This window comes from Photinus pyralis, unplaced genomic scaffold, assembly GCF_008802855.1.
Source record: "Photinus pyralis isolate 1611_PpyrPB1 unplaced genomic scaffold, Ppyr1.3 Ppyr1.4_LG3a, whole genome shotgun sequence".
In the NCBI taxonomy this organism is placed as follows: Eukaryota; Metazoa; Arthropoda; class Insecta; order Coleoptera; family Lampyridae; genus Photinus; species Photinus pyralis.
Genome location: NW_022170509.1, coordinates 17,842,970 through 17,866,220, shown reverse-complemented (window position 1 = coordinate 17,866,220; position 23,251 = coordinate 17,842,970). Strand labels below are relative to the sequence as shown.

Genomic DNA, 23,251 nt, shown 5'->3' with positions numbered 1-23,251 from the left:
GCTTTTATCGCATTGAAATACATTACTGTACTCAATTTACAACAATTGCTTGTAGGGTTACAATGGTCACTATGAATACGTTAGAGTGCTATTAGGTCTTAAATATGCATCGATTACTGTTCAATTCGTTAGTATTATATAAAATGAGCTCAGAAATTGGGTGCTATCTTCGCAATCTCAATACAATAAATTAGTCAGAATTTGGAATTAACGTTTATTGCATATTCTTAGGCCCCACTAAATGAATTACAATGTAATTGTCTCAAGGTCTACAAAGATTTAACGGTGACCGCTTCCGTAAATTAGAATTTCAAGGTTCTGTATTACTCTGTTTTGTGTGTAATAAAAATAGTGATGAACCGACACAATGACCCAAATAGGAACCACGTAATAATTGCACACACCCAACAGTCGTCTTGTAATACGTCTCAACAGTAACATTCTGAAATCGCCAGTATCATCTGTTCAGTAGACACGCAACTTGCGTTTGTGAATCAACGTAGTTTGGTTTTTGAGAAAGTTTTCCAGTAAAAAGTTGGCATGGACGTAGAAAGGGGACGTGGAAAGAACGATCTTTCTTTCGGTTCTTTTACCGATCGAATTAAGGAGAAAGCTAACCATCGTGAGTATTTAGCCTTTAACAATATTTTTTAATAAATCAATGGCGAAGAAGCGCCTGTCAACCAATATTTTTCTGCATTTTTCAATTTATGATAACATTAGAGCCGAGATTATATGCCCAAAAGCATTTTAGTTCAACTATGACCTTCTCATTTAGTTACAGGAACGGCATGGGCGTTAGTTAATGTCTTGCAATTTGTGTAGGATAGTAATAATACCAAGGACAGAAGACCTTAGCAGATTATTGCTTTCCTCATTTTTTCGCGAAAATTTACATCCCTCAAACTATCATATTTCTAATCTAAAGAGACCCACTTTAAACTTATTTTCAAGTTAGATCAGATCCTCTTGGTCCCACCCTCTTGAAAATCATAAATGACACGATTAAAATTTCGTTTCACTTCTAATCAGATCTAGCATTAATGTTTGTTTCATCACTATCAGAAATACTTCAAAATGTAGGTAAATGCACTATGATCGTAGGGGTTTATATTTGGATTCCAAATAGTATTTTTTTATTTTATGCGATATTCTATAAACTCAATGAAAGGAATAATTTTAGTTTCATTTTTTATTGCACCACATCGATCGAAATCATAACTTTAAATATGATCTATGATACGAATTTTAGGTGTTCAAAAATAAGTTGTAGGAAGTGATAGCAACATTTTGGAATGCGTCTTCATTATAATAACATAACTCATTCAACATTTTATTTTTAGCAATGATTTAAAACGAGATTTTAAACAATAGGTACATTTTAATTTTTTCAAATAATATACACTCTTTCGAAAATTTATTTATAATACCTATGCGTCAGTTTGGACGCTGTTAGTTTTCACCCGAATATAAAAATACCTCAAACTAAGTGTTTATGACCATTTAATCGAGGTGAACACCAAAAATATTGATTAAAAAGAAACATTTAGCCGTTTTTTCGATATCGTTCAATTTAAAATGCAAGCCCTTTAGTTTCACAAAGTAAAACAGAAATGAGAGAAAATTAAAAGATCGCATGTCAAGGAGAACAAGCAGTCAGAAATGTACTTAATTACATATTCAAATCAAGTTTGATTTAATAAACGCCCAGAGTTCGTGAATAGACAAGGTCGTTTGTATTAATTTTCTTGTGGCGATTCCGAAATTGGGAAGATAGGAATTAGTTTAAAATGGTGCAGTATTTTATACAGCAAACAAAATTTTCATCTGTGGTTCCATTAATCGATTTTGTCTATTTAAGGCAACAAATGTTAGAGATGGAATGGAAACGGGGGTGCTGAGATTAAATAATAATATCGCCAAAATAGCATCAATCTTCATGAATTTCGTGATTCTAATTTTGATAGTGATCTTTTAACTTCGCCATGGATATTTTAAGAAGCATTATTAATACTTACAGTTATTTCTTATATCATTATTTTATTTATTAAGATGAAATCACCATTACCTAATATAGTTTATTATCTATTACCGCCCTTTACAAGGAAAGTAAAATTTTCGTAGCGGCAACTATTTTCCAATCATTTGTCAAAATTTCTGGTGTGAGAAATGTTTGTAACAGCGGCAGTTAACCGTTACCGCAACCTTTTTTCTATAATTTACTGTAGTGCCTAAATTAACATGGATTGATGTTTTTCAGCTACTGTGAGCGGAGCTTTAATTGTGTTCCTCGTCCTCGATGTCGTCATGTTGGTGTTTGGAATAATCAACAAAGACAAATGTCCAATTGATAACAGGATACCAATATACCTTATTGTGGCAGGGTTGAACATAAATAATAACTTAATTTGATGTGTTGAAAAACCTTGCGTTTTAGGAGCTGTCGGTATCATCGCAATGATATTGCCTTTCATCAATCGAAAGTTGGATTTGGCCATTTTATCGATCATAATTACTATACTCTACATCTTCTCGTTTGTTTGGATGATTGTAGGTAAGAGAAAAATAATTCAATACCTAAACAAAGGTTGAAAGGGTCCCTTCTTCGATTGCTTTATACGTACTACCTATACAAGTCTTTAATGCTGATTAATTTCTTATATGCAAGGTCTGTAAACTAAACTGATTTTTATTGTAGGTTCCGTCTGGGTTTATAGAATATACGAACCAAATTATATTGAAATCTTCAACAATTACTGCAATAAAACGGCTTACCTCTTAGCGTTCTGGACGTTAACCATTCGATGGATATTTATCGGCCTTTCCATTATAGCGGCGCTAATCACCTGTTGCTGTTCACTGTGCAAATAAACCAATTACTGAACGAACAGCAGTAACGCCAATTTATCCGTATAGTACAAACATATCCAGCATTAATTCCAATCAAATATCTCAAGAGCATTTGCATAAATAATTACAATAAAAGTCCAGTGATTGACAGCTTTCTGCGCTCATTTTGTCAATCGAAATAAGCTTTTTTTCTATTTGTTATAACGTTTGTTGTTTGTTACGTATGTATTTATATATTTTTCTATATAAGCTTTAGGGAGCAAATCTTTTTATATACATATTTCTTGTTCGGCTATTAACCACGAAACTAGAGTTAATTTTGTTAATTTAGTTTTAACTGAATATTTTTTTGTAGTTTTATTTCCAATATAAAATACCTATACCTACCTGAGAATTATATATAATCGTTTTTCACTCAACGATATAATGGAGAAAAATCAACACAATTGCTGCCTGCGGTCGCAGAGAACCCTCAAAAATCATCAGCAAATAGTTAAAAGCTAAAAACTTTGCTGTCAAAATGCGTGCTTTATGGCAAATGCTTTTACTTCATTGTGTTACAGCCATATGTTATTTGCACAGAGCATATGTACATAATGCACCAAAATTCATAATGACCGGCATTTTGTAGTGGTCAACTAATCATTAGTATATATTTGTAAAGTTGTGTGTCATAATGTGGCAGGTGAGTTTAAACCTGTTACACCTTCCAAGGCGGTTTTTATAAACGCACTGTAATGGGGATTACACATTATTGCCTAAATGTTTATGTGACTCAAAGGAGACCTAAAAATCTCACGTTCTACTTTCAAGGTAGGTACTCTCCTTACTCAAATGCGTCTTCTATAAGCTTCTATACTTCATCCTAACCTATCTTTTTTTCTAACTAAAAAAATAGTTTTCCCAAAAAAGTTCAGCATGGACCCTGCAACCATTGCATAGGTACATCTACGCGTTAAGCGTTGGAAACTGAAATTTGAGTAGGTAAAGTACGTAATCGATGGACCAACTGTGACTACTTACCTGTAAGTGTAACTTGGATCTTTACATTCGCAATCTAATTGAATCTATTTTTTTAAAAACTTTACTGTTAAAATGTTACTGAAATTGGTCCACTTTGCTTCTATAAAAATAATCTATTGATAAATTAAAAAACATACAAAATGTTTTGAAGCTACTTCGCGTTTTTAACTTTAATTTGTTTGCCATAGGAAGATGAAATTAACAGATTTGCTAAGATTTTTGTCAGTGCCTTTTATGATTTTGAAAAATTCAAAAAACTGCTTTTGGAATTTTCAAAAGTTAATTTCAGATTTTTTCTTCTTGTGACTGGTTGTGTAGAGATCAGATTCTTTTCATATCTCAATATTTGAATTATTTGTTCAAAATCGAAAATTCCTTGATGTGAGCGTTTCTTGCGAGATTTTTGCAACCGGTTTACTGAGATAGGTATCTATGCTTCATACCTCGACATTTCGTTGATATGTGGTCATTTAGATATGTGAAAATTAATATGACAGATGTATCCGATAGGTATTCTGACCCTGTTAAGATGTTGTGCGCGGGTGCACCATTCGGTTGAAACCAACAGTTTCCATCTTATTCTTAACAAAAAAATGCTACCCAAATATGCACGTTACGGGTCGTATAAAAAATAAAATTGATGATGATTTCTCGGATTTCTCGGAAACGACCGAATCGAAACGAAGAATTAAAAATCTCTCAACGCGGTCTTGTATAGCTCAAAAAGTGGCAATGAGAAAGTGATTTTTATGTTTTTGTATCTTTAACTTTAACTTTAAGTTTATTTACTGACTCCAAAAAAGAAAAGATGCTTATAAAAATTTGAGGCGAAGTTCAGCTTCCAAGTAATGCTTATTAGCTGCTCTTACATTTACCTAACCTCGTTGGCGGCGTACTAAAAACGTAAACCAGACAAATTTACAAATATAGCTATATTTAACATAATCATCAACATCAAAAATCTGTTCAAATAACATCAGAAAAAAGTAAAAACAAAATCGGTAAATTACAGTTTTTCTGGCATACCCTCATATTTTCTTTACAGCACTGTAATTGCACAATTTTTCCCTAATTTCACTATCGTCGTACCTTGTGTTGTTTCCGAGATCCCCATCCTTATCTTGGCGATAAGCCAGCTTTTTCATCTACTGATAAATTTCTTCGCCAAATAAATACCTTGACGTATAATGGTATCCATGGAGTTTATCGAGAGAATAAAGTTTTTGGAAGGTAGAAAAACTTAGGTAACCAGGTAATTCATTATATCTGGATACATTCATCTATGCTTTTAACAACAAATTATAAAACAAAAAGGTGGTATAAAAAAGTATAGTAATTAGTTGAATAACAATAATACATTATTCGTCCCAGAAAACCCGGAATATCTTTTCTAAGACGTGATAGAAGTATAGGACTATGCAGCTTCCGGCCTCCTCCAAAGCTGTATTGACAGGGAGACAGGCTCCATGGTGTAATAAGTGGTTGCTTTAGGTTTTAAAAAGATCTTTTCTGTTAAATTTACTGGTACAGGAAATTTCATACGTGTACCGCTTAATACCGCATAATAAAAAAGAACAGAACTAATATTCCAGAAATAAAGTGCTTTAAGATAAGAGCAGATAAGACAGTGGAAACGCTACAGTGTGGCCGGCTCTAGAAACCGTCGCGAGAGAGCTTGAGCTATGCTTGCCGGTGTATCAAAAACCGAGTGAATGCCGGTTTTGAGATGGATCCGTTTCAGAAGTTTTGTCGACGAGGTACATACTTAAGTGAAAATGTGGTGGGAGAACGTATTGATTTCTTAGCCGAACCTTCTGTGCAAACTTACGGATTGTAAGCTCGGATATTTATATATGGCGTAAAACCTTTGCCAAACTGTCAAGGTGAATATTATTATTTATGTACTTAATTTTGGGATCGTTGTGTGAGAGAATCGTTGACCTCGCAACCCAAAAAAGTGATGCCATTCTGAACAAGTTTAACGAACCTGGGTGTCTTCTCAACTCACTTTTTTTTCGAATTTTCAAAAACTAATTTCAGATTCGTCATTTTCATGTTCAAAAACCCCCAGATACCAAATTTCGTCGAAATCAGAATTGTTCAAAATCGGATAGGGCATACGCGAAAACCTATTCAAAGACCCATCTTTGTAACTCTTATGGTTGCTGAGAGAAAAATGAAGAAATCCAAATTTCACCACTTCTTTGGGGGTGGCTTCCACACGTAGGGCTCTCTGTTTATTTGGAAAAAGTGTTTGTCTTGATCCCATCTATCGTCCGATTTTTTTTACATGCGGTCATGTAACACCCTGTATACGAATAGCCTATAGAGAACTAATTGAGCCATAGTTAGTCAGATTAGAACGAGAGGATGTATTTACGCCAGTTTCGGATTCTTTGTGGGCTACCAACATTCAAAAAAGATGGCACAATACGGTTATGTGAATAGTTATTTGAAAAATGATAAATAACCTCTGCCTTTATTTGAAAATTTCTTTGTCGCTTTGCAAGATGGAGGGAGATTTTCGAAATTAGATTTTGTCAAGCACCAATTAGAGTTAGAAGAAGCGTCCAAACTCTTTTTAGCGTGGAGTATGCATAAAGGCATATTTAAAGTAGAAAGATTACCTTTCGGAACAAACCCAGCGTGTTCCATTTTTCAACGTATCGTGGATAAGGTGTTGCAGGGGATAACAGGTGTGACTGTTTTCTTATATTAGATTTTTTGATATCTTTGGTCTTTGGAAATAAATGAACGCCAGCGCATTTTCGAAAATGAAATTCGGTTTTTTACGATAACTTCGTTATTTGTAGAGCTACAAGAAACTCTGAAAGGGAAACTTAATCTACATAAAATTCTGCAATTCTTTGCCCATTTGAGCGACTTTCTATCCCTTATGGTTTACGAGATCCCTATAATATACATCGGAAAAAACTCACCCTGTATATGTCCTTTTATGCAGCTAAACGAAGCTTGAAACAAAAATAACCCTCGTAGTTGTCTGTTGACTTTTACAATAGAGTTATCGTTATCGTAGTGATTAGGTGTTAATCTAGAACATGCGGAAATACACTCAGATCACATAGTTTGAGCTTTACACTTTACGAAAATGCACCTTTTGAAAATAGTGCACCTTACATTTGAAATAATTTGTGTATCAAATGCCGCGAAAATTCTTGGAATTTTTCATTTACCATCATACAGCCATTATCAACTAGGCGAGGTACTGTTAAAAGAATTGGCGTCAAGAGGTCATGATGTTACAGTAATATCACCAGTGGAAGAGAAACAGAAAGTCAAAAACCTACGAACAATTTACTTAGACAATGTTATGGATGTTTTAAAAGGTAGGTATCTCAAAAACTATCATGGGACTGTGTAATCTAATTTTAGAGAAAAATTTTAATATGTTTGCGTTAGCTGATGATAACGCCATTACATGTATGTTTAAATCTATCGAAGATATGACTACGCTTGTTAAGAATACCTTAAACCACACGAACGTTCAGAAATTAATTACATCGAATGAGAAATTTGATCTTGTCATCCTTGAGCGGTTAATGAATGACGCATTTCATGGTTTTTGCGTTCACTTCGAAGCCCATTGCGTTATTTCTTCATCCATACCTCCCACTCATACTTCAAATACCCAAATGGGAATCTTTATACCACCTTCATATCTACCAGAAATACATACCAGTTTTTCAAGTAAAATGAATTTTTTTGAAAGATTATACAACGGAATAGTACATGTGATCAGTACAGTTGTATTTCACACTCAGACACTTCCTACCCAAAATGAAATGATGCACAAATATTTTCCCACCGTTCCTCATCTCACAGATATTTTTTATAATGTATCCTTAACGCTATTTAATTCTCATATTAGTTCAAGTACGCCCATTCCCCTTTTACCCAACATGATTGATATAGGTGGTTACCATATTAAACCAGCCAAAGCCCTTCCACAGGACTTGCAGGAATACTTAGATAATGCCAAAGAAGGTGTACTTTTTTTCAGTATGGGTTCTCATCTCCGTAGTAAAGATCTAACCGATAATCGCAGAGAAGCTATTTTGAAGGCATTCACAGCGGTAAATCTAAAAGTGCTATGGAAGTGGGAAAACGAGTCTTTGGTCGGTCGGCCACCAAATGTTAAGATATTAAAGTGGGTACCACAAAACGATGTGCTGGGTAAGTTGGATTTAAGATTCGCAGTGTGATTATCGTAAAAAATTAGCTCATCCTAACATCAAACTGTTTATGACACATGGCGGATTACTAAGTACCCTAGAAGCCATTTATCATGGAGTTCCCGTTGTGGGTATTCCGATCTACGGCGATCAACATTTAAATATGCGTACAGTTGAAGATAATAATCATGGTATTATTGTAGACCTCCCAGGTATAACTGGTGAAAAACTGTTAAATGCCATCAATACAGTACTACAAAATCCAAAGTACATGTGAAAGATATATGCTAAAGATATTCAAAATGTTACGTTTTAGGTATTTAAATAACGCACGTGCAAGATCCAAAATATTACGAGATAATCCCCAGAAGCCACTGGATAAAGCAATTTTTTGGATAGAGTATGTCTTAAGACATAACGGCGCTCATCACCTCAAAACAGCTGCATTAAATTTAAGGTGGTACCAATATCTATTGTTGGACGTGGTTGTTTTTTTCGCCTTCTTAGTTACGACACCTATTTTGATTTGTTATGTCATTTATAAGACTAGGCGATCATCTAAAGTTACACTATCAAAAACAAAAAAGAATAAGTAAAGAATGAAAAGTAACTCCCTAAACCTACTTCGGCAAGTCTGAGTGTTACCATACTAGGTTTTATGTACTAGCCATTGTCAACAGAAACAGTAATGCCCAATAAATCTACATCACAAAATAGGTACATATATACCCGTTAGAAGTTATCATCCAATCCTTGTTCCTGTAGTACCGAAAAAAAATCCCCAACAAATATTTCCCCTGTAGTGGGGAAGAATAGTGCGGGAATTCATTATTCGTCTAAGTGTCCGTTGGGATCGTACCTCCTGAGTCAGTGACTAGGGTGGGTAGTTGTGTCGATGTCAATGCGTCTATTCGATTTTGTCTCGACAACTGTAAGTGTTATCAAACATATAGTTTAGACAAAAATTGTAGATCAGAAAATTATCTACAATAGTTATTTGTACAACTAGTTTTGAAAGTGATACTTTTTTTCATGAATTTGCAATTTGATTAATGAAGGCGAATCCCGAGTTAATCAAGCAAATTCATGGAAAAAAGACACTTTCAACACAGGACTAAACTCCATGGAAACGCATAGTAAAAATCGTGAAAAAAAAGTACCACTTCCCAAACGATTTTTCACTTATAATTGCACAAGAGGTTTGTATTTTACCGAGTAAATTTGGGTTGTTTAGGTAATGAAAATCTGTTGCCTAGCAATTAGACGAGAAAAACTGTCAACTAATAAAAATGCGACACCTGTAACCAGCTCGAAGAATGTGGTGATTGAAGGCGTCGCTAGTTGGAGGGATACTACATATCTCGCGGTTCTTCTTTATGAAGAGGGCTTTCCTCATTTCGCTGACATCGACGAATTCCAACGATCTGTTGATGTCTTGCCTCAAACCTTCATAATTTGTAGTATTTAGAGTAATCGTATTGGGGTCGATAGACCGGATCGACTCGGCTAATTTATTATATCTAAATAACAAAAGGTAGAATTCAATGTGAAATTGACAAAGTCATTACGTTTTGGAATAATAACCATTTACCGTCCATAGTGATCATTTACAAATTAAATTTTCTTTTAATCGACGTATCAGGTTCCTAAAAAATGAAATCCATGAAAGAATAACTGTATGCCATGGTGTATAATAAAATGTAAAAATGCACGTGGAAGTTCAAACATATTTTATGGGTCATTTTAAATTCCAGCGTCATTTGGCTAACACTGCAATTACAATTGGTCAAATCCCAATCAGTTATGTTGCTATTTGTCTAATTGCAAATCCCTACTGAGATAACGTTATTCAAACGTCTCGTTAACGCATCTGAAACAATCGTTGAAATGTGTACCTGATGGTAATTTATTTATATTTTTAGCGCATTTATCCTTGTGTTTATATCTAAAGACCCACCTTACAACTCAACCATTTACTATGCTATTTCGGTTTTAAAAAAATGCGCTTTTCTGCACAAGAGTTGTACACAAATTAGATTTGTTTTATGTTGTCCTATTTTGAGTCATGAGGAAATGGTATGGCTACCTTATCATTTATTTATGACCCATACTGGATACTGCCAATATCGTGTACCAATTTATCATTCTGGGAAAACAATTTTATGATCGACACTGTTTTCTTCATATTGCCCTTGCGTAGATAAAAATGTTGTACCTTTATTTTTGTTAATCTAACTATAATCCACAATAAACCACTGTCCTTCTCGATCGCAATGAAAATATCGACGATGGTTTTTTCCGCATAAAATTTTCGAGTTTATAATCGCCCACAATTCCGAATAATTAAACTGCCTAATCACTGTACACTGATACACTCATACATCAATTACGAAAAAAGAAGTGACGCGTTTCCTCATTATAAGAGTTTTACCATCCGACTGACTGTTAAGTGTTGCAATGCAGAGTACCGTCATTGATTATATAGTTAGTGTATGTAATCAATGGTACCGTATACCTTTTTAGACGCGGAATAAGTAGCAGTAGATGTAGATATAAAGTATAGCCAGTGTGCATAATGGAAATGGTAAAGAGCATTTTTTACAATTGAAGGAGGCATCAAATCACCGTAAGTACCTAATGTTTGTTGAGCGTTTGTTATAACCAAATCATTTACTTTAATTTAATAATTAATTTATTTAATTTATAAGGATAGGTTGATATAAAATACTACGTTATCTATATGTTAAAGTTGAGTCACAGATAAACGTATATATGTGGTTGAGTCGTTAACTTCCATACATTTTGATCAAGTTTTTACAAAATCAGTTCCAGTTAGTCTTTTATTTCAATGGTTCCAGTTGTTGTCTTAGATAATATAGGTATATACAGTGTGTTTTTTTTTAGAGTTGGATCTTCATATTTTGAGAATCGCTTCTGTTTAGTCTCACACTAAGATATTGAAAAAATTAGCCAAATCAATTAATATACAGTGTTTTTTTTTGCTGAATTGTAAAGATTAGTAAAGAGTAAACTGTCTTTCTATAATTACAATAAAATTCGACGTTTTCGTCAATAACTTTTCTTCGGCGCCGAATTTTTACACGCGCCTCGAATTCCGGCGGCGCGACTTTTTCGATGTGCCGCTACCCTCACAAAATATCCCCTCCCCCCCCCCCGCGTCACCCCGACCCGGGCTACAGGAGAAAAAAGTTCTGAGAAGATAAAAAAAAACCGTTAAACTCGGAAAAGAATCCCCGAGTCACGGCTCGGGGTTGAGGGTCGAACTTTCAACGGCGCAGTCCGGAGGTGGTTCATCCTCTGCGGGAGGGCTCGTAGGAGCAAACGGGTCAAATAAGGCAAAAATGTCGAATTACGATGAAGTAATTTCTCGAGAATGCTCAACAATATTCACAAAACCATTTTGGCCAGAAGGAATCCGCAGTGTGTACTATGAAGAATAGACCCCCCCCCCTCCCCCAACTCACCAATTTCGATAAAGGCTAAGGGAAAAGGGCAGCAATTGGTAGAAAACTCGTACTTTCCCTGAAACCTTTAATTAGAATACCTTGAAGGCAGAACGTGTGTTGACTTTTTTTAATATTTACGAAATGCGCTAACAAGAAGATGATAAAGGGGCCCAAAGAAGACGTTTTTTAAAAATAATTTTTCCTGAAATCATTGTACAAAGTTTGAATGAGAAGAACGATCGTGCAAACATGCAGATGAAAGGAAGGACGATTGGTAGATTTATTATCTCATTGTATTTATTTATTCAAGGCCTAGGGTATTTTACAAAAGTAAAAAGTTACATTTGATAGATACTGTTGGTGATGCAAAATTTTTTAATAATAATTTCCCTCTTGTAGGACAACATTCAAGTCAAGCGATCAAGCTGGATATTCATCAGCATATGGTTGACCCTCAAATCGACCGGTCTATCAAATAGACAATTTTATAAGGGTATATTGATTCGATAATATTTTTAGCGCATTTCCACAAAAATAAAAAATAATGTACTATTGTGGCCACTTTGTCCGTCCGTCCGTCCGTCCGCTCGTTTTGCGACGCTACTAGTTCTTTATCTATTGTTCTACTTTTTTCGCTGTTTGGTTCGTTATGGTGTCGAGTCTTGTACCAAGGAAGGAATTTTTTCTGTACCGCTTACANCTATTGTTCTACTTTTTTCGCTATTTGGTTCGTTATGGTGTCGAGTCTTGTACCAAGGAAGGAATTTTTTCTGTACCGTTTACAAAAAAAGTTATTGTAAAAAAAACAAAAAACCGTTTTTTACATGTTCCATAATTTTACACTTTTGCCGTGTATTAACGATCCTAGAGATCGTTTATAATTTTGCATTGCTATCTGTCGCCTGCCGGTTGGTCTCTCCGTCTGTTCCTTTGTCTGTCTGTCCATCTATCTGTCCGTGTGAACGATAACTTTTGTTTAGAAATGTTCGATCGCTTTTACATCTCCGTTAGTTATGAACTGAATTGCATGAAATTCAATATGGGCATAGCTTTAGCCATATAATACGCAATGCCAAAAGTTGAATCAAATCGATTCAAAATTCACAGTGCCCTTTTCGCATCTCGACCATTTATAAACCGAATTGCAAACTTTTTTACTTATAAAAGTATTTGAATGAAATTTGATACATAGGCACTTGAAATAAAGGAAAATCTAACGCCAGTTTCAAAATTTGGTTTTGCGCATGCGCAGTGCGAACTTTTTTATTTATGGAAGAATTTAAACGAAATTTGATACATAGGCACTTGGGATAAAGGAAAATCAAACGCCAATTTCAAAATTTGGCTTTGCGCATGCGCAGTGCCAACTTTTTTATTTATGGAAGAATTTAAATGAAATGTGATACATAGGCACTTGGAATACAGGAAAATCTAGCGCCAGTTTCAAAATTTTATTTTGCGCATGCGCAGTGCCAACTTTTTTATCTATGGAACTATTTAAGTGAAATTTGATACTTAGGCGCTCGGAACAAAGGAAAATCTAACATTAGTTTTAAAATTTAGGTTTGCGCATGCGCAGTTCCAACTTTCTTATTTAGAAAAGCATTGAAATGAAATTCTTCTCATAAACTGAAATTGAAGTAGCACGTCAAAAATGGATTGCCCATGTGCAACGCTATCTTTCATATTTGTGGCCGGATTTTTACGATTTTAATAGAAGTTGCATCTTACAAATGGGAAATGAATGCAAGTGGAAATGCGCTTTATGTAAATCGTTTACGATTACTTTTTAACTTGTTTTTGTTTCTAGCGATATGTGTCGTTTGGCTAGCACTATTTCTTGCACTAAATGGTATAATGTTGGGCATGGGTGCAGTAGAACTACCCGTCTGTCCAATACTACCCAAAATACCATTATACATGCTAGTAGCTGGTTAGTATTTCCTTTACATTAAGAAAAAAAATAGCTAATTGTCATTTTAGGTGTGATTGGTATTATATCTAAATTGTTACGACGAATTGAAAACTTCACTGGCGCATAATTGATGTGCTGGTGTATGTTGCACACTTATTTGATTTTATTTGGCTTATATTAGGTGAGTATACGAATTTCGTTGTATAATGCGTATGGAAAAGAAGTAGTCGAAGGTAATATTAAACGAGTAAATACTCGAACATATAGATTTACGATTTGGCTGTACTCCAAAAATCAAGAAGAGTGTTTATTAAATTGTTTAAGAACCTCTGTTTATTTTTTAAGTACATTTTGGCTATGATTTAAAGTAATAAGCATATAACTAAGACATAGGTTCTTATATATAAACGTATCTGTAGTAATTCATGTAAAATTTCATTTACCTGAAACCGTCAAGAAAATCTAAATTTCAGGGCTATTTTGACATTAGAAAGTTGATCTTTACCTGACTAGTACTGTAATATTTTTGCCTGACTCCCATTACAGTCTTAGTACATGCAAAATAACAATTAGATCGTTCATTGAATAAGTTATTCAATCAACGATTGGATACTAACAATTAATGGAATATGTGTGGAAGTAATTATTCCTTTAGTTTTGCGCCAGTCATTAAGGGCCGGTTTTACAATTACACTTTTACGGAGAATAAGATATTCTTGGAATAACTGCCATAGCGACACGTATGCCATTGGTTGACACTATGGTAATCAACGCAACCGTCGACATTTATTCTAGGTATATACCTTCATTGTAGAATCGGCCCTTAAAGGTTTGTACGCCTTTTCGTACCTCTTTCTTGACTTTGTGGGGAGAGACGGGGGCGGCCGCAGCTTCGGCTACATTATAACAACGTCTCGCGTAGGTAATCTTCTTCACTGATACCTGCTTTTGTACCTAATTATAAAGACTGTATAGTTGTAAAGTACAAAGTATAAATCTCTATGGAAACAATTAAATAATAGTTATTTATGGTATAAGTGTGTTATATTACAAATAAGTCACGCGAGAAAAAAGTAAGCCCACGAGGCCGTCAGGCCGAGTGGGGTTATTTTCTCAAGTGACTTATTTGTAATTAACACACGTGCACCATACAAAACTTTATCCAACACCTCCTCAAGCTGGTTTAAAACGTGGAAATCTTAAAAACTGCGTGTTCCGCGAAAAGCTAGAGTGCATGGAATACAAAAGCAATAATTCGTTGCTATGGGGAATAATAAACAACAAAAAATTTAGTCAGAAAATTTATATGGATTTACTTATGGTTCCTGTACTTTATCTTGCTAGTGAGTTATTTTACGTCCATAACTCATTAGTGGGTTATATTATACCTTACTCGTTTAATTTCGTCATGATAATGACTGGATAACATAGAGGTGTTGGATAAAGTGATTTTAGCATGCGAGATTAGGTATCAAAATTTCACACATATGAATAATTTAATTTGGAATAGTTATATACATGTTGCAGTTTCAGGTAAAATTTTATACATAATACGTGATGAAAGTGAGTCCACCTGGCTTGGAGGCATTAAAGAGATACTCGGATACTGCGCGTCCTCGTACTTTTCAATAAGCCTCCGCGTCATGTAAACGACCACTTTCATGACTTATTATGTAAATAACTATTATTTTCAAAATATATCAAGAAATACTTAAAAAAAATAAGATTACTTATCTGATTAACACGATTGTTTTTGGTTACCGCAATAATAACGAAGATATCAATAGTGGCGACCTCACTTTGAACACATTGCATAATAGCAAAATTTAAACTTTTTTTATTTTTTTTTCAAAATATTCACACTTTGTATAGCGAACACCGGCTGATGTTGTTTTATGTTTTAGGATCTGTGTGGATCTACAGTCACAAACCCAACTTCAACCCAAAGGTAGGACCGTATTGCGACTCGACTTTCTCCTTGGTGACACTTCATTGGATATTTCTAGCTGGATTTTTCGTTACAGTACTTTGTTGTTATCACCGTGCCCATTTTACCTATGAAACACTGTAACAGTTTCTAACGCTATCGATCCCTCAGTACTGTGGTATTACAACTTACATATAACGTGTGAAATTGCTTCTGAATTTCATTGTACGTATCTAATCTATAGAAAACCATGCATTGAAGGATTCTTACTGAAAAACAAGCACGGATTTACTAAATTACACAACATTTCATTATTGAAATGCATGGTTAATTAAATCGTTTTAGGAATTGTATCTATGCTTTTATCTTAATTAGCTCTCGACATTTATACACGAGTTATACCAAGTTTAGGGACTGCAATGTTTTTATAATCCTATTTGATACAAATAAAATTGATACGTGATTTAAAATGCTTCGCTGTCTAATAATTTGATTGAACTTTGGGTGAACTGCAGAAGAGATAAAAAACATGTTTCCATATCTTCGGATTGCGACTCAGAACTCCATTTATCTTGTACGCCAAACCAAATATAGGATTATGACAATCTCACTACTTTGTGTATTGTAGCATTGATTGTATAGATCAGAGCTGCTCAGCCCCCTCGCGGGCCCCAACGTGACGAATTTCGAAAGACCCGCGCACACATGTTTTAAAATTCCCGCCAAGTTAAAAAGTTCTGCTTGCCACGGTCCTAATCGACTCCCCCGCCCTCACGGCACGCGTATCTACGTCTCGTGACACCGGGAACAATTGTTTCAAAATTCGATGAATGGGCCGAAAACAAGATTGCTCTTGATCCCCAATTTCACCAGCCATGAGGCCCAGTTTTTGGTTGAAAGGGTAAGTCAACAAACAAAATTGCCGGAATTGGAATGGAGAAAATCCAACACCCCTTGTTGTATGTCCGGTTTTCTTTTATTTGTTAAGGTATTTAAATGAAATGTTGTTAGCAGGCACCTCAAATAAAAGTAAACCTAATGCCATTTCAAAAAATTTGTGATCAGGTGGGACAGAATCAACCCCTTGGGGTGTATTGTAAAAATGATGTATGTGTGAAGATCTCGAAGATCGTTTGGTATTCAGTTGTATCGGATTTTTGAAATATAAGTTAGAGTTTAAATAAATATAAATATATCAATGGGCGAAAGCCCGTTGAGGGCCCAGAACAAGAGAGGGACAATAAATAGGCAATAAATAAATAATTTTTATTTATCCACTATATCTCCGAGAGGGGCAAAATCAAACTGATCTCATTGATGGAACAATGTTTGTTAGGATTAAAAAGATTGCTACGTTTGAAGGGTCTATAATAAGCCTATAGGTTTGAGAATTATTCACCGTAGACTTAAATTCCTAGGTAGCTGTCAATTTGAAGCAAGCAGACACTTAGTTTTTTTTGTTGCAGGTGAGAGTACTAGGTATCTACTTATCTAAAGTAGGTCTATAAATAGCCTATAATCTTGTGATCTGAATTTTTCATTTTCGAAGCAAATCTCACAAGTGGTCAGCTAGCTTCGTCTTCAGCCAGCAAAGCCATAGTTTTTTTCTTTAAAGGATGCCGTCTGAAAATTTGTTCAAGTGTCTAAAAAAGGCCTGTAATCAGCCCATAATTCTGATGTATTTCGTCCATTTTTCTAAAATGGCTCTGCTGGCTTGTGGGACCTAAATTCCGTTGTTACAGTAACGTTCGGATTGTTGAGTGACGTTTACACTTCAGTCGCACGTCTATCACACTCACCCCCCCCCCCCCCCACTGTGGACGGTGGAGAGCGGGAAGCTTCGGCGAGTAAGAACCTCAGCATGTATTTCAATTTTCCATTATAATCGTTGGTGCTCCTCTTTACTATTTCTCACTCAAAGGTAGAATGCAGTTTGAAAATTTACAGTTAGTAATTTTTTTGGAATCATAACCATTTACCATAGTGATCGTTTACAAATTAAATTTTCTTTAAATCGATGTATCATGTTCCTAAAAAATGAAATCCAGGAATGAATACTGTATGCACATGGTTCAACCCGTGGTTCAAACCTATTTTATGGCTCATTTTAAATTCCGATTTCATTTCGCTAACATTGCAATTAGGATGGGTAAAATCCTCATCAGTTATGTTGGTATGTGTCTAATTGCAAATCGGAGATATCTTCCTTTCTGAGATATATTTACTCAAACGTCTCGTCAACACGTTTGAAACAATTGCTCAAATGTGAACCTGTATTTGTATTTTTGCAATTTCTTCTGCTAGAACCTCAGCATTAACACTCATTACAGAGATATAAGTTTTTAGCGTAACACAACGAAGTTGAGGTAACGCTTATGAGTTATGTGCTCGATTTGACTGTTCCATCGAGATCTCGGCACCCGGGCTCCCTAAAGACTTCGGGTTTTCACTCAACAGACTTGCCATACAAAACTAATTCTGAGAACAACCTTGTTTTGATACTTCGCCTATCAGGTACCTAAGTAGCTCTTTTACCAGTTTTGAATGGATACACTCTGTGTACCTAGTTGTGTACCGGACAATATGCAACGCGCAGTCGACTATATTCACTCGTACCAAAAGGTTCCACTTAGAAGAATAAGAAATTGAGCAAAAAGTACCACCACCATACGCAATGTAGTAGGTAGCATAGAGCTTCAATCATTAAGTGGCTAGCTACCTACACCAAAACTGTTTTTTATTTTTTTGTATTATGCTCCTTTGAGTCATGAGGAAATGGTTTGGGTACCTTATCATTTATTTATCACACAGACCAGATCCACTCCGAATATCATATACCAATTTATCATTCTGGGAAAAGAATTTTATGACCGGCACGGTTTTCTTAATATTACCCATCTGCTTGAGCTTTAAGCAAAAAAGAGATAGAAACGTTGTACACTGCAATAAACGTTCTTTCAATCGCAATTTATTACGTTTATTTTTGGTTTGTTGAAGTTGATCTAATTATAATCCACAATAAACCACCGTCCTTCTCGATTGCAATGAAAATATCGACGATGGTTTTCTGCGCATAAGATTTTCGAGTATATAATCGTCCACAAGTCCCAATTCGGCTAATTAAAATATCACAATATAAAGATAAGAAGTACACTCACTGTACACTCATACATCAATTACGAAAATAGAAGTGACGCGTTTCCTAAAAAAAATAGGGGATTTACCTTCAGTGTCCGACTGTTAAGTGTTGCAATGCAGAATACCGCAGACCTTTTTAGACACGAAAGAAGTAGCAAGTATAGTCAGTGTGCATGATGCAAATGGAAAAGGACAATTATTTACGTTTGAGGGAGACATCAAATCACTGTAAGTAATGTTTGTTTAGCGTTTGTTTATAAACAAATCAATTGCTTTAGTTTAGGCTAAGAGTTTACGGATATAGGTGGATATAAATAGTACAGTAATCTGTACGTTAAATTTGAGTGCACAAGTGTCCATACCTTTTGATAAAATTTTTACAAAATCGGTTCCAGTTGTTGTCTGGAGGTCTTAATATATATCTACCTAGAGCTTTTATTTCAAAATGAACGGATTGAAATTTGTAATTTTATATGCACTTCAATTTCCTTCTAGGGATATCGGCCCATCAATTTGATTCCCAAGAAAACCTACCCAAACATTGATTTTCTGCGGAAACTGGGCGCAATCTTCTTCGAAGAGGTTTATACCTCGAAATAAATGGAATTGAATGTTTTCGGATTTTTTGAATTCTTTATACTATAAAGTACAAAGTTTATCCTTTGAAATCTTTTGCTTTTTACCGCCCGCACGTTAGTAAGGAAGGTAACGCATTGGAGAAAGACCTTTTTGACGGAAATACAGGTTTTGAAGCACCAGGAATCCGAATCTGAGAAAATCTCGATCATGTCGATCAGTCTGTCTGTCTGTATCCCTCATTTCCGGTTAAACGGCTGAACCGATAGGAAGCAAATTTAGTACACATACTCTTAGACATAAAAGGGCAAAATCGCACATGAGACATGCGGGTGGTATCTGTGAAAGCCAAAGCAAATTTTTTTAAGGATACTCCCACCAAAATGACGCGAAAGTTCTAGTATAGTATATTCTATATTCTCAGCTATACTCATTTATTCCCTCAAGTATTACGACCGAGCTTCTAAGCGCATTTACGTTGCATAAAATAAAAATGTTTTCTCAGAAATTTATTCTAATAAAAGCCTTGAACAAACACTACCTACCAATGTGTGAACAGCATATTTTTGTTTTTAAATGCATTACCTGGATGTGATACCACTTCAGCGTTTTACAAAAGAAAACTAAATTTGCTAAATTACCTATTTGAAAATCACACAGATTCACAAGATGCTGCTACTTACTAGTTATTAATAAATTATTTTCTATAAATGATTGATGTATTTGTATATATTTAAAGTTACTTTCATTTACTTCGCCTTTTTTTGCAGTTTTCAAAATAATTTTAAAATGGTTCGTTTTTCATAAAAAAACGTCGAAAACTATAACAATCATTATTTTCTTGAAAGAAATGTTTAAGATTTTGGTAATTGTATTTTTTATTGATATTACTAAAAAAAATTAATTTTTTTTTTAATTTACAAATTTTCAAAGTTTTCTAATTTTCAATGAGTGAACTTTTTAGTTTATGGCATTATAAACCCAAAAAATAAATCATTCAAATCCATTCATTACACACTGAACATTCGTCGCCCAATTCCCATAAAACTTGTTTGGAGAATAACTCTGTTTCAGAATTTTATGAACTGCCGGTATACAGGGTGGTGACTTGCGTAACGCATCATAGGGATTTCAATGTAAAATTCATAACATGCGATTATTGGCTCCCCAAATTATTTTAGAGCAAAAATGTATTAAGGTTTTTTGTAGAAACAAATTTTTTACGTCAATAAACCGTATTAGTTTTCAATTTTTTGCATAATAAAGACGGAAAATTGGAAAAATAAAACCCCCATCTTTTCAATAATCTGTGATGCCATGGAATTTTATAATAGAGAAGCTACGCCAATATCCGTCATGCCATGGAATGTCTGCTATAAAACAAATCAAATTCTATCAAAAAGTATTATATTTAGAACAGCGAATTCAACATAAAGAAAGACCAAATTACCAAACACGGTTTCCTAATATAACAATTTACAATAAATGTTCGAATAAGTCCCCATTAAATGCAAGACAGTAACCAAGTCGATCATAAAATTCATTTCGAACGGCTGCTAATTGATAATTGGATATAAAATTCCATGGCATCACAGATTATTGAAAAAGATGGGGGTTTTATTTTTTCATAAAATTGTAGCCGATTCAAGACATAATATAAACACCCATACTTTATTTTATTCTAAAAAATAATTGATGTATAAAATTGAAACAATTATCACAGGACATAAGAGAGGAAACGCAAAATATACGAAAAATATCACCCCCTGAAATATCTGCATGACTTTAATTAACACCTTGTATGAACTTGGTTGTATTTATTTATCATTTAAGGCCGTTGACCATTTATGGTTAAGCCTCAAATCAACCGATCTCACAACTAAATACTTTTATAAAGCTTTATTTTTTGGTTTAAGATTCGATATAGTGCTTCCATGTTGTAAAAAATATGTTGTTTTTTTGTTTCTAGCGATATGTGTCATTTGGCTAGCACTGTTTCTGGTACTAAATGGTATCATGTTGAGTATGGGTATCATAAAAATACACGACTGTCCAATACAACCCAAAATACCATTATACATGATAGTAGCTGGTAAGTGTTTCATTTACATTTAAAAAATCTAGTTCATTTTCATTTTAGGTGTGATTGGTATTGTATCTAAATTGTTACCAATAATTAACCGAAAACTTCACTGGCGCATAATTGATGTGCTGGTATCAGTTACATACTTAATTGATTTTATTTGGGTTATATTAGGTGAGTCTGAATTTCGTTATATAATGTGTTTAAAAAACGTATTATCGAAGGTAATATTTTACGGTAACTTAGTATACTTTGACTATATGATTTAAAGTAACAAGTATAAGACATGGATGGACCAAAGAAGGTTCTTATGTATAGGCGTACCTTAATCTATTTGTAGAAATTAATGTATTATTCTTTCAAAATATGTCAAGATATACAGGCGTTCACATATTTTGCAATCCATGCAACCTTCGAAGACATTGGAAATGATAACCGTATAACGCCATATGCAAATCACAAATAACTCTTATTCTTCTGAATAATAAAAGTCGTAACAGGCTCGCAGTACTATCAAATAAGGTGTGCCAGAATTATAGATTGGAGTTAACAAAATAATTGAGCACTGTTAAGTAAGCACCGTATCGACAGTATCCGCGACAATTCCTTAACCTACCGATCACTGTCGAGTACGATACAATCGTCACTTGTCGTCTTTTGGCCTTGAACGAAACTCATAACTTTGTACCCATATACGAAAACATAAACATATCCAATGTTAAAAAAATGTTACTTTTCTTGATAACATGTCTTCTCAATAGTGCCGCTTTCACTTTGAACACATTGTATAATAGCAAAATGAAAACTTCTTTTTTACTTTTCTTCAGAATATTCACGCTTTGTATAGCAAACACCAACTGATGTTTTTTATGTTTTAGGATCCGTGTGGATCTACAGCATATTCAAACCCAATTTCAACCCACACGGAGGACTATATTGCGACGAGACTACTTACTTAATGGCTTTCGCATTGGTGACACTTCATTGGATATTTTTAGCTGTATTTTTAGTCATAGCACTCTGCTGTTGCTGCTGTGCCTGCTTTAGCCCTGAAAAACTATAACAGTTTCTAACGCTATCGATCCCTCAGTACTCAGATATATTAAGTGGTATTACAACTTATAAAGTATGACATTGCTTCTGAATTTTATTGTACGTATCTACTCTATAAAAAAACTAGATAAACCAATCATTCAAAGGTTTCTGGCGGAAAAACAAGCCCGGATTTACTAAATTAAACAACATTTCGATTGAAATGCATGGTTATGGTTAATTTAATCGTGATGTGGTTGTGTTCAATTATATTTGCATTTGTAAAACAAATGTAAGGACAATGAGATTGGTAGTCTCAGTATCATAATCCTGAAATGTTTTTAAATTCCATCTTTCTCACACAAAATATCCTATAAAGCTGAGCCATAATCGTAAACACACCCCTCGTGTAATATAAGTGAATGTATGTATAATTGAATTTTTATTAATTTGTCTAAGTACCCACACATGTTTGTAACACCACTGCATGGCATTTACGCCTGGATATTCGCATTATTTTATATGTTAATGGCCATCGCATTTTAGGAATTGTATGCTTTTATTTTAATTAGTCCTCGACAATTATTTTGCAAATATTCTAAGTTTAGAGACTGCAAAGTTTTTATAAATTTATTTTGATACAAATAAAATTGATGCTTGATTTAAAATCCTTTGCCGTGTAATCATTTGAATGAACTGGACCAGAGCCAGTGCCGAATTAACCATTAGCTTTGAATATAAAATAGGCCCTAGGCAGAGTAGGTAGGTAACTGCGTAGACGCCCCGTGTCGACTAGACATCGTACGAAAATTATTTTATTTAACAATTTTAAAATAATGGAATCTTATATCGTATGACCAGGTTTGTCTAATTTTCCTGCATTATTCTCTAAATTTACACCATACATGATTAAGGTAGTAAGAAAGAGAAAAAATAAGCTTTCTAATTATTATGTTGCCATTTAAAAAAATTCAAGATGGCGGTCGCATTCAAAACCCTTGTATAAAAAAATTTAACATCAAAATACGAGGTGTGTAAATAAATTAA

The 23,251-nt window shown here is 34.4% G+C and overlaps 3 protein-coding genes and 1 long non-coding RNA gene across 5 annotated transcripts; all 4 read left to right on the top strand.

Annotated features, from left to right (window-relative positions):
• The first annotated feature begins 386 nt into the window (after positions 1-386).
• LOC116166211 (transmembrane protein 272-like) lies at positions 387-3,086 on the top strand. Its single transcript, XM_031481073.1, has 4 exons — positions 387-622; positions 2,261-2,384; positions 2,439-2,554; positions 2,699-3,086. Exons 1-4 carry the CDS (start codon positions 541-543, stop codon positions 2,869-2,871), a joined length of 495 nt encoding a protein of 164 aa, XP_031336933.1. The 5' UTR covers positions 387-540; the 3' UTR covers positions 2,872-3,086.
• Positions 3,087-6,936: 3,850 nt separating this feature from the next.
• On the top strand, positions 6,937-8,800 carry LOC116166208 (UDP-glucuronosyltransferase 2C1-like). Its single transcript, XM_031481072.1, has 4 exons — positions 6,937-7,220; positions 7,267-8,067; positions 8,114-8,333; positions 8,383-8,800. The coding sequence occupies exons 1-4, from the start codon at positions 6,983-6,985 to the stop codon at positions 8,660-8,662; spliced, it is 1,539 nt and encodes a 512-aa protein (XP_031336932.1). The 5' UTR covers positions 6,937-6,982; the 3' UTR covers positions 8,663-8,800.
• Positions 8,801-9,241: 441 nt separating this feature from the next.
• Positions 9,242-15,827, top strand: LOC116166209. 2 transcript variants are annotated; one of them, XR_004144289.1, is made up of 5 exons: positions 9,242-10,692; positions 11,933-12,026; positions 13,344-13,466; positions 13,517-13,629; positions 15,353-15,827. It is a non-coding gene; the product is annotated as an uncharacterized LOC116166209 (long non-coding RNA). The 2 variants fall into 2 exon arrangements; XR_004144290.1 differs by lacking the exon at positions 11,933-12,026 and having other exon boundaries at positions 9,245-10,692.
• A 2,591-nt stretch (positions 15,828-18,418) lies between these two features.
• LOC116166178 (transmembrane protein 272-like) lies at positions 18,419-22,872 on the top strand. The gene is made up of 4 exons (XM_031481041.1): positions 18,419-18,741; positions 21,059-21,181; positions 21,230-21,346; positions 22,051-22,872. The coding sequence occupies exons 1-4, from the start codon at positions 18,687-18,689 to the stop codon at positions 22,233-22,235; spliced, it is 480 nt and encodes a 159-aa protein (XP_031336901.1). The 5' UTR covers positions 18,419-18,686; the 3' UTR covers positions 22,236-22,872.
• Positions 22,873-23,251: the final 379 nt, after the last annotated feature.

What these genes read in the sequence shown, in the direction of transcription:
- LOC116166211 (XM_031481073.1), top strand. Translation starts at nt 541, where the DNA reads ATGGACGTAGAAAGGGGACGTGGAAAGAACGATCTTTCTTTCGGTTCT. An exon ending in TAAGGAGAAAGCTAACCATC is followed by an intron (nt 623 to 2,260) that starts GTGAGTATTTAG and finishes GATGTTTTTCAG; the next exon opens with CTACTGTGAGCGGAGCTTTA. An exon ending in GTTTGTTTGGATGATTGTAG is followed by an intron (nt 2,555 to 2,698) that starts GTAAGAGAAAAA and finishes TTTTTATTGTAG; the next exon opens with GTTCCGTCTGGGTTTATAGA.
- LOC116166208 (XM_031481072.1), top strand. Translation starts at nt 6,983, where the DNA reads ATGCACCTTTTGAAAATAGTGCACCTTACATTTGAAATAATTTGTGTA. An exon ending in TGTTATGGATGTTTTAAAAG is followed by an intron (nt 7,221 to 7,266) that starts GTAGGTATCTCA and finishes ATCTAATTTTAG; the next exon opens with AGAAAAATTTTAATATGTTT. An exon ending in ACAGTACTACAAAATCCAAA is followed by an intron (nt 8,334 to 8,382) that starts GTACATGTGAAA and finishes GTTACGTTTTAG; the next exon opens with GTATTTAAATAACGCACGTG.
- LOC116166178 (XM_031481041.1), top strand. Translation starts at nt 18,687, where the DNA reads ATGATGCAAATGGAAAAGGACAATTATTTACGTTTGAGGGAGACATCA. An exon ending in GAGGGAGACATCAAATCACT is followed by an intron (nt 18,742 to 21,058) that starts GTAAGTAATGTT and finishes TTTTGTTTCTAG; the next exon opens with CGATATGTGTCATTTGGCTA. An exon ending in ATTATACATGATAGTAGCTG is followed by an intron (nt 21,182 to 21,229) that starts GTAAGTGTTTCA and finishes TTTTCATTTTAG; the next exon opens with GTGTGATTGGTATTGTATCT.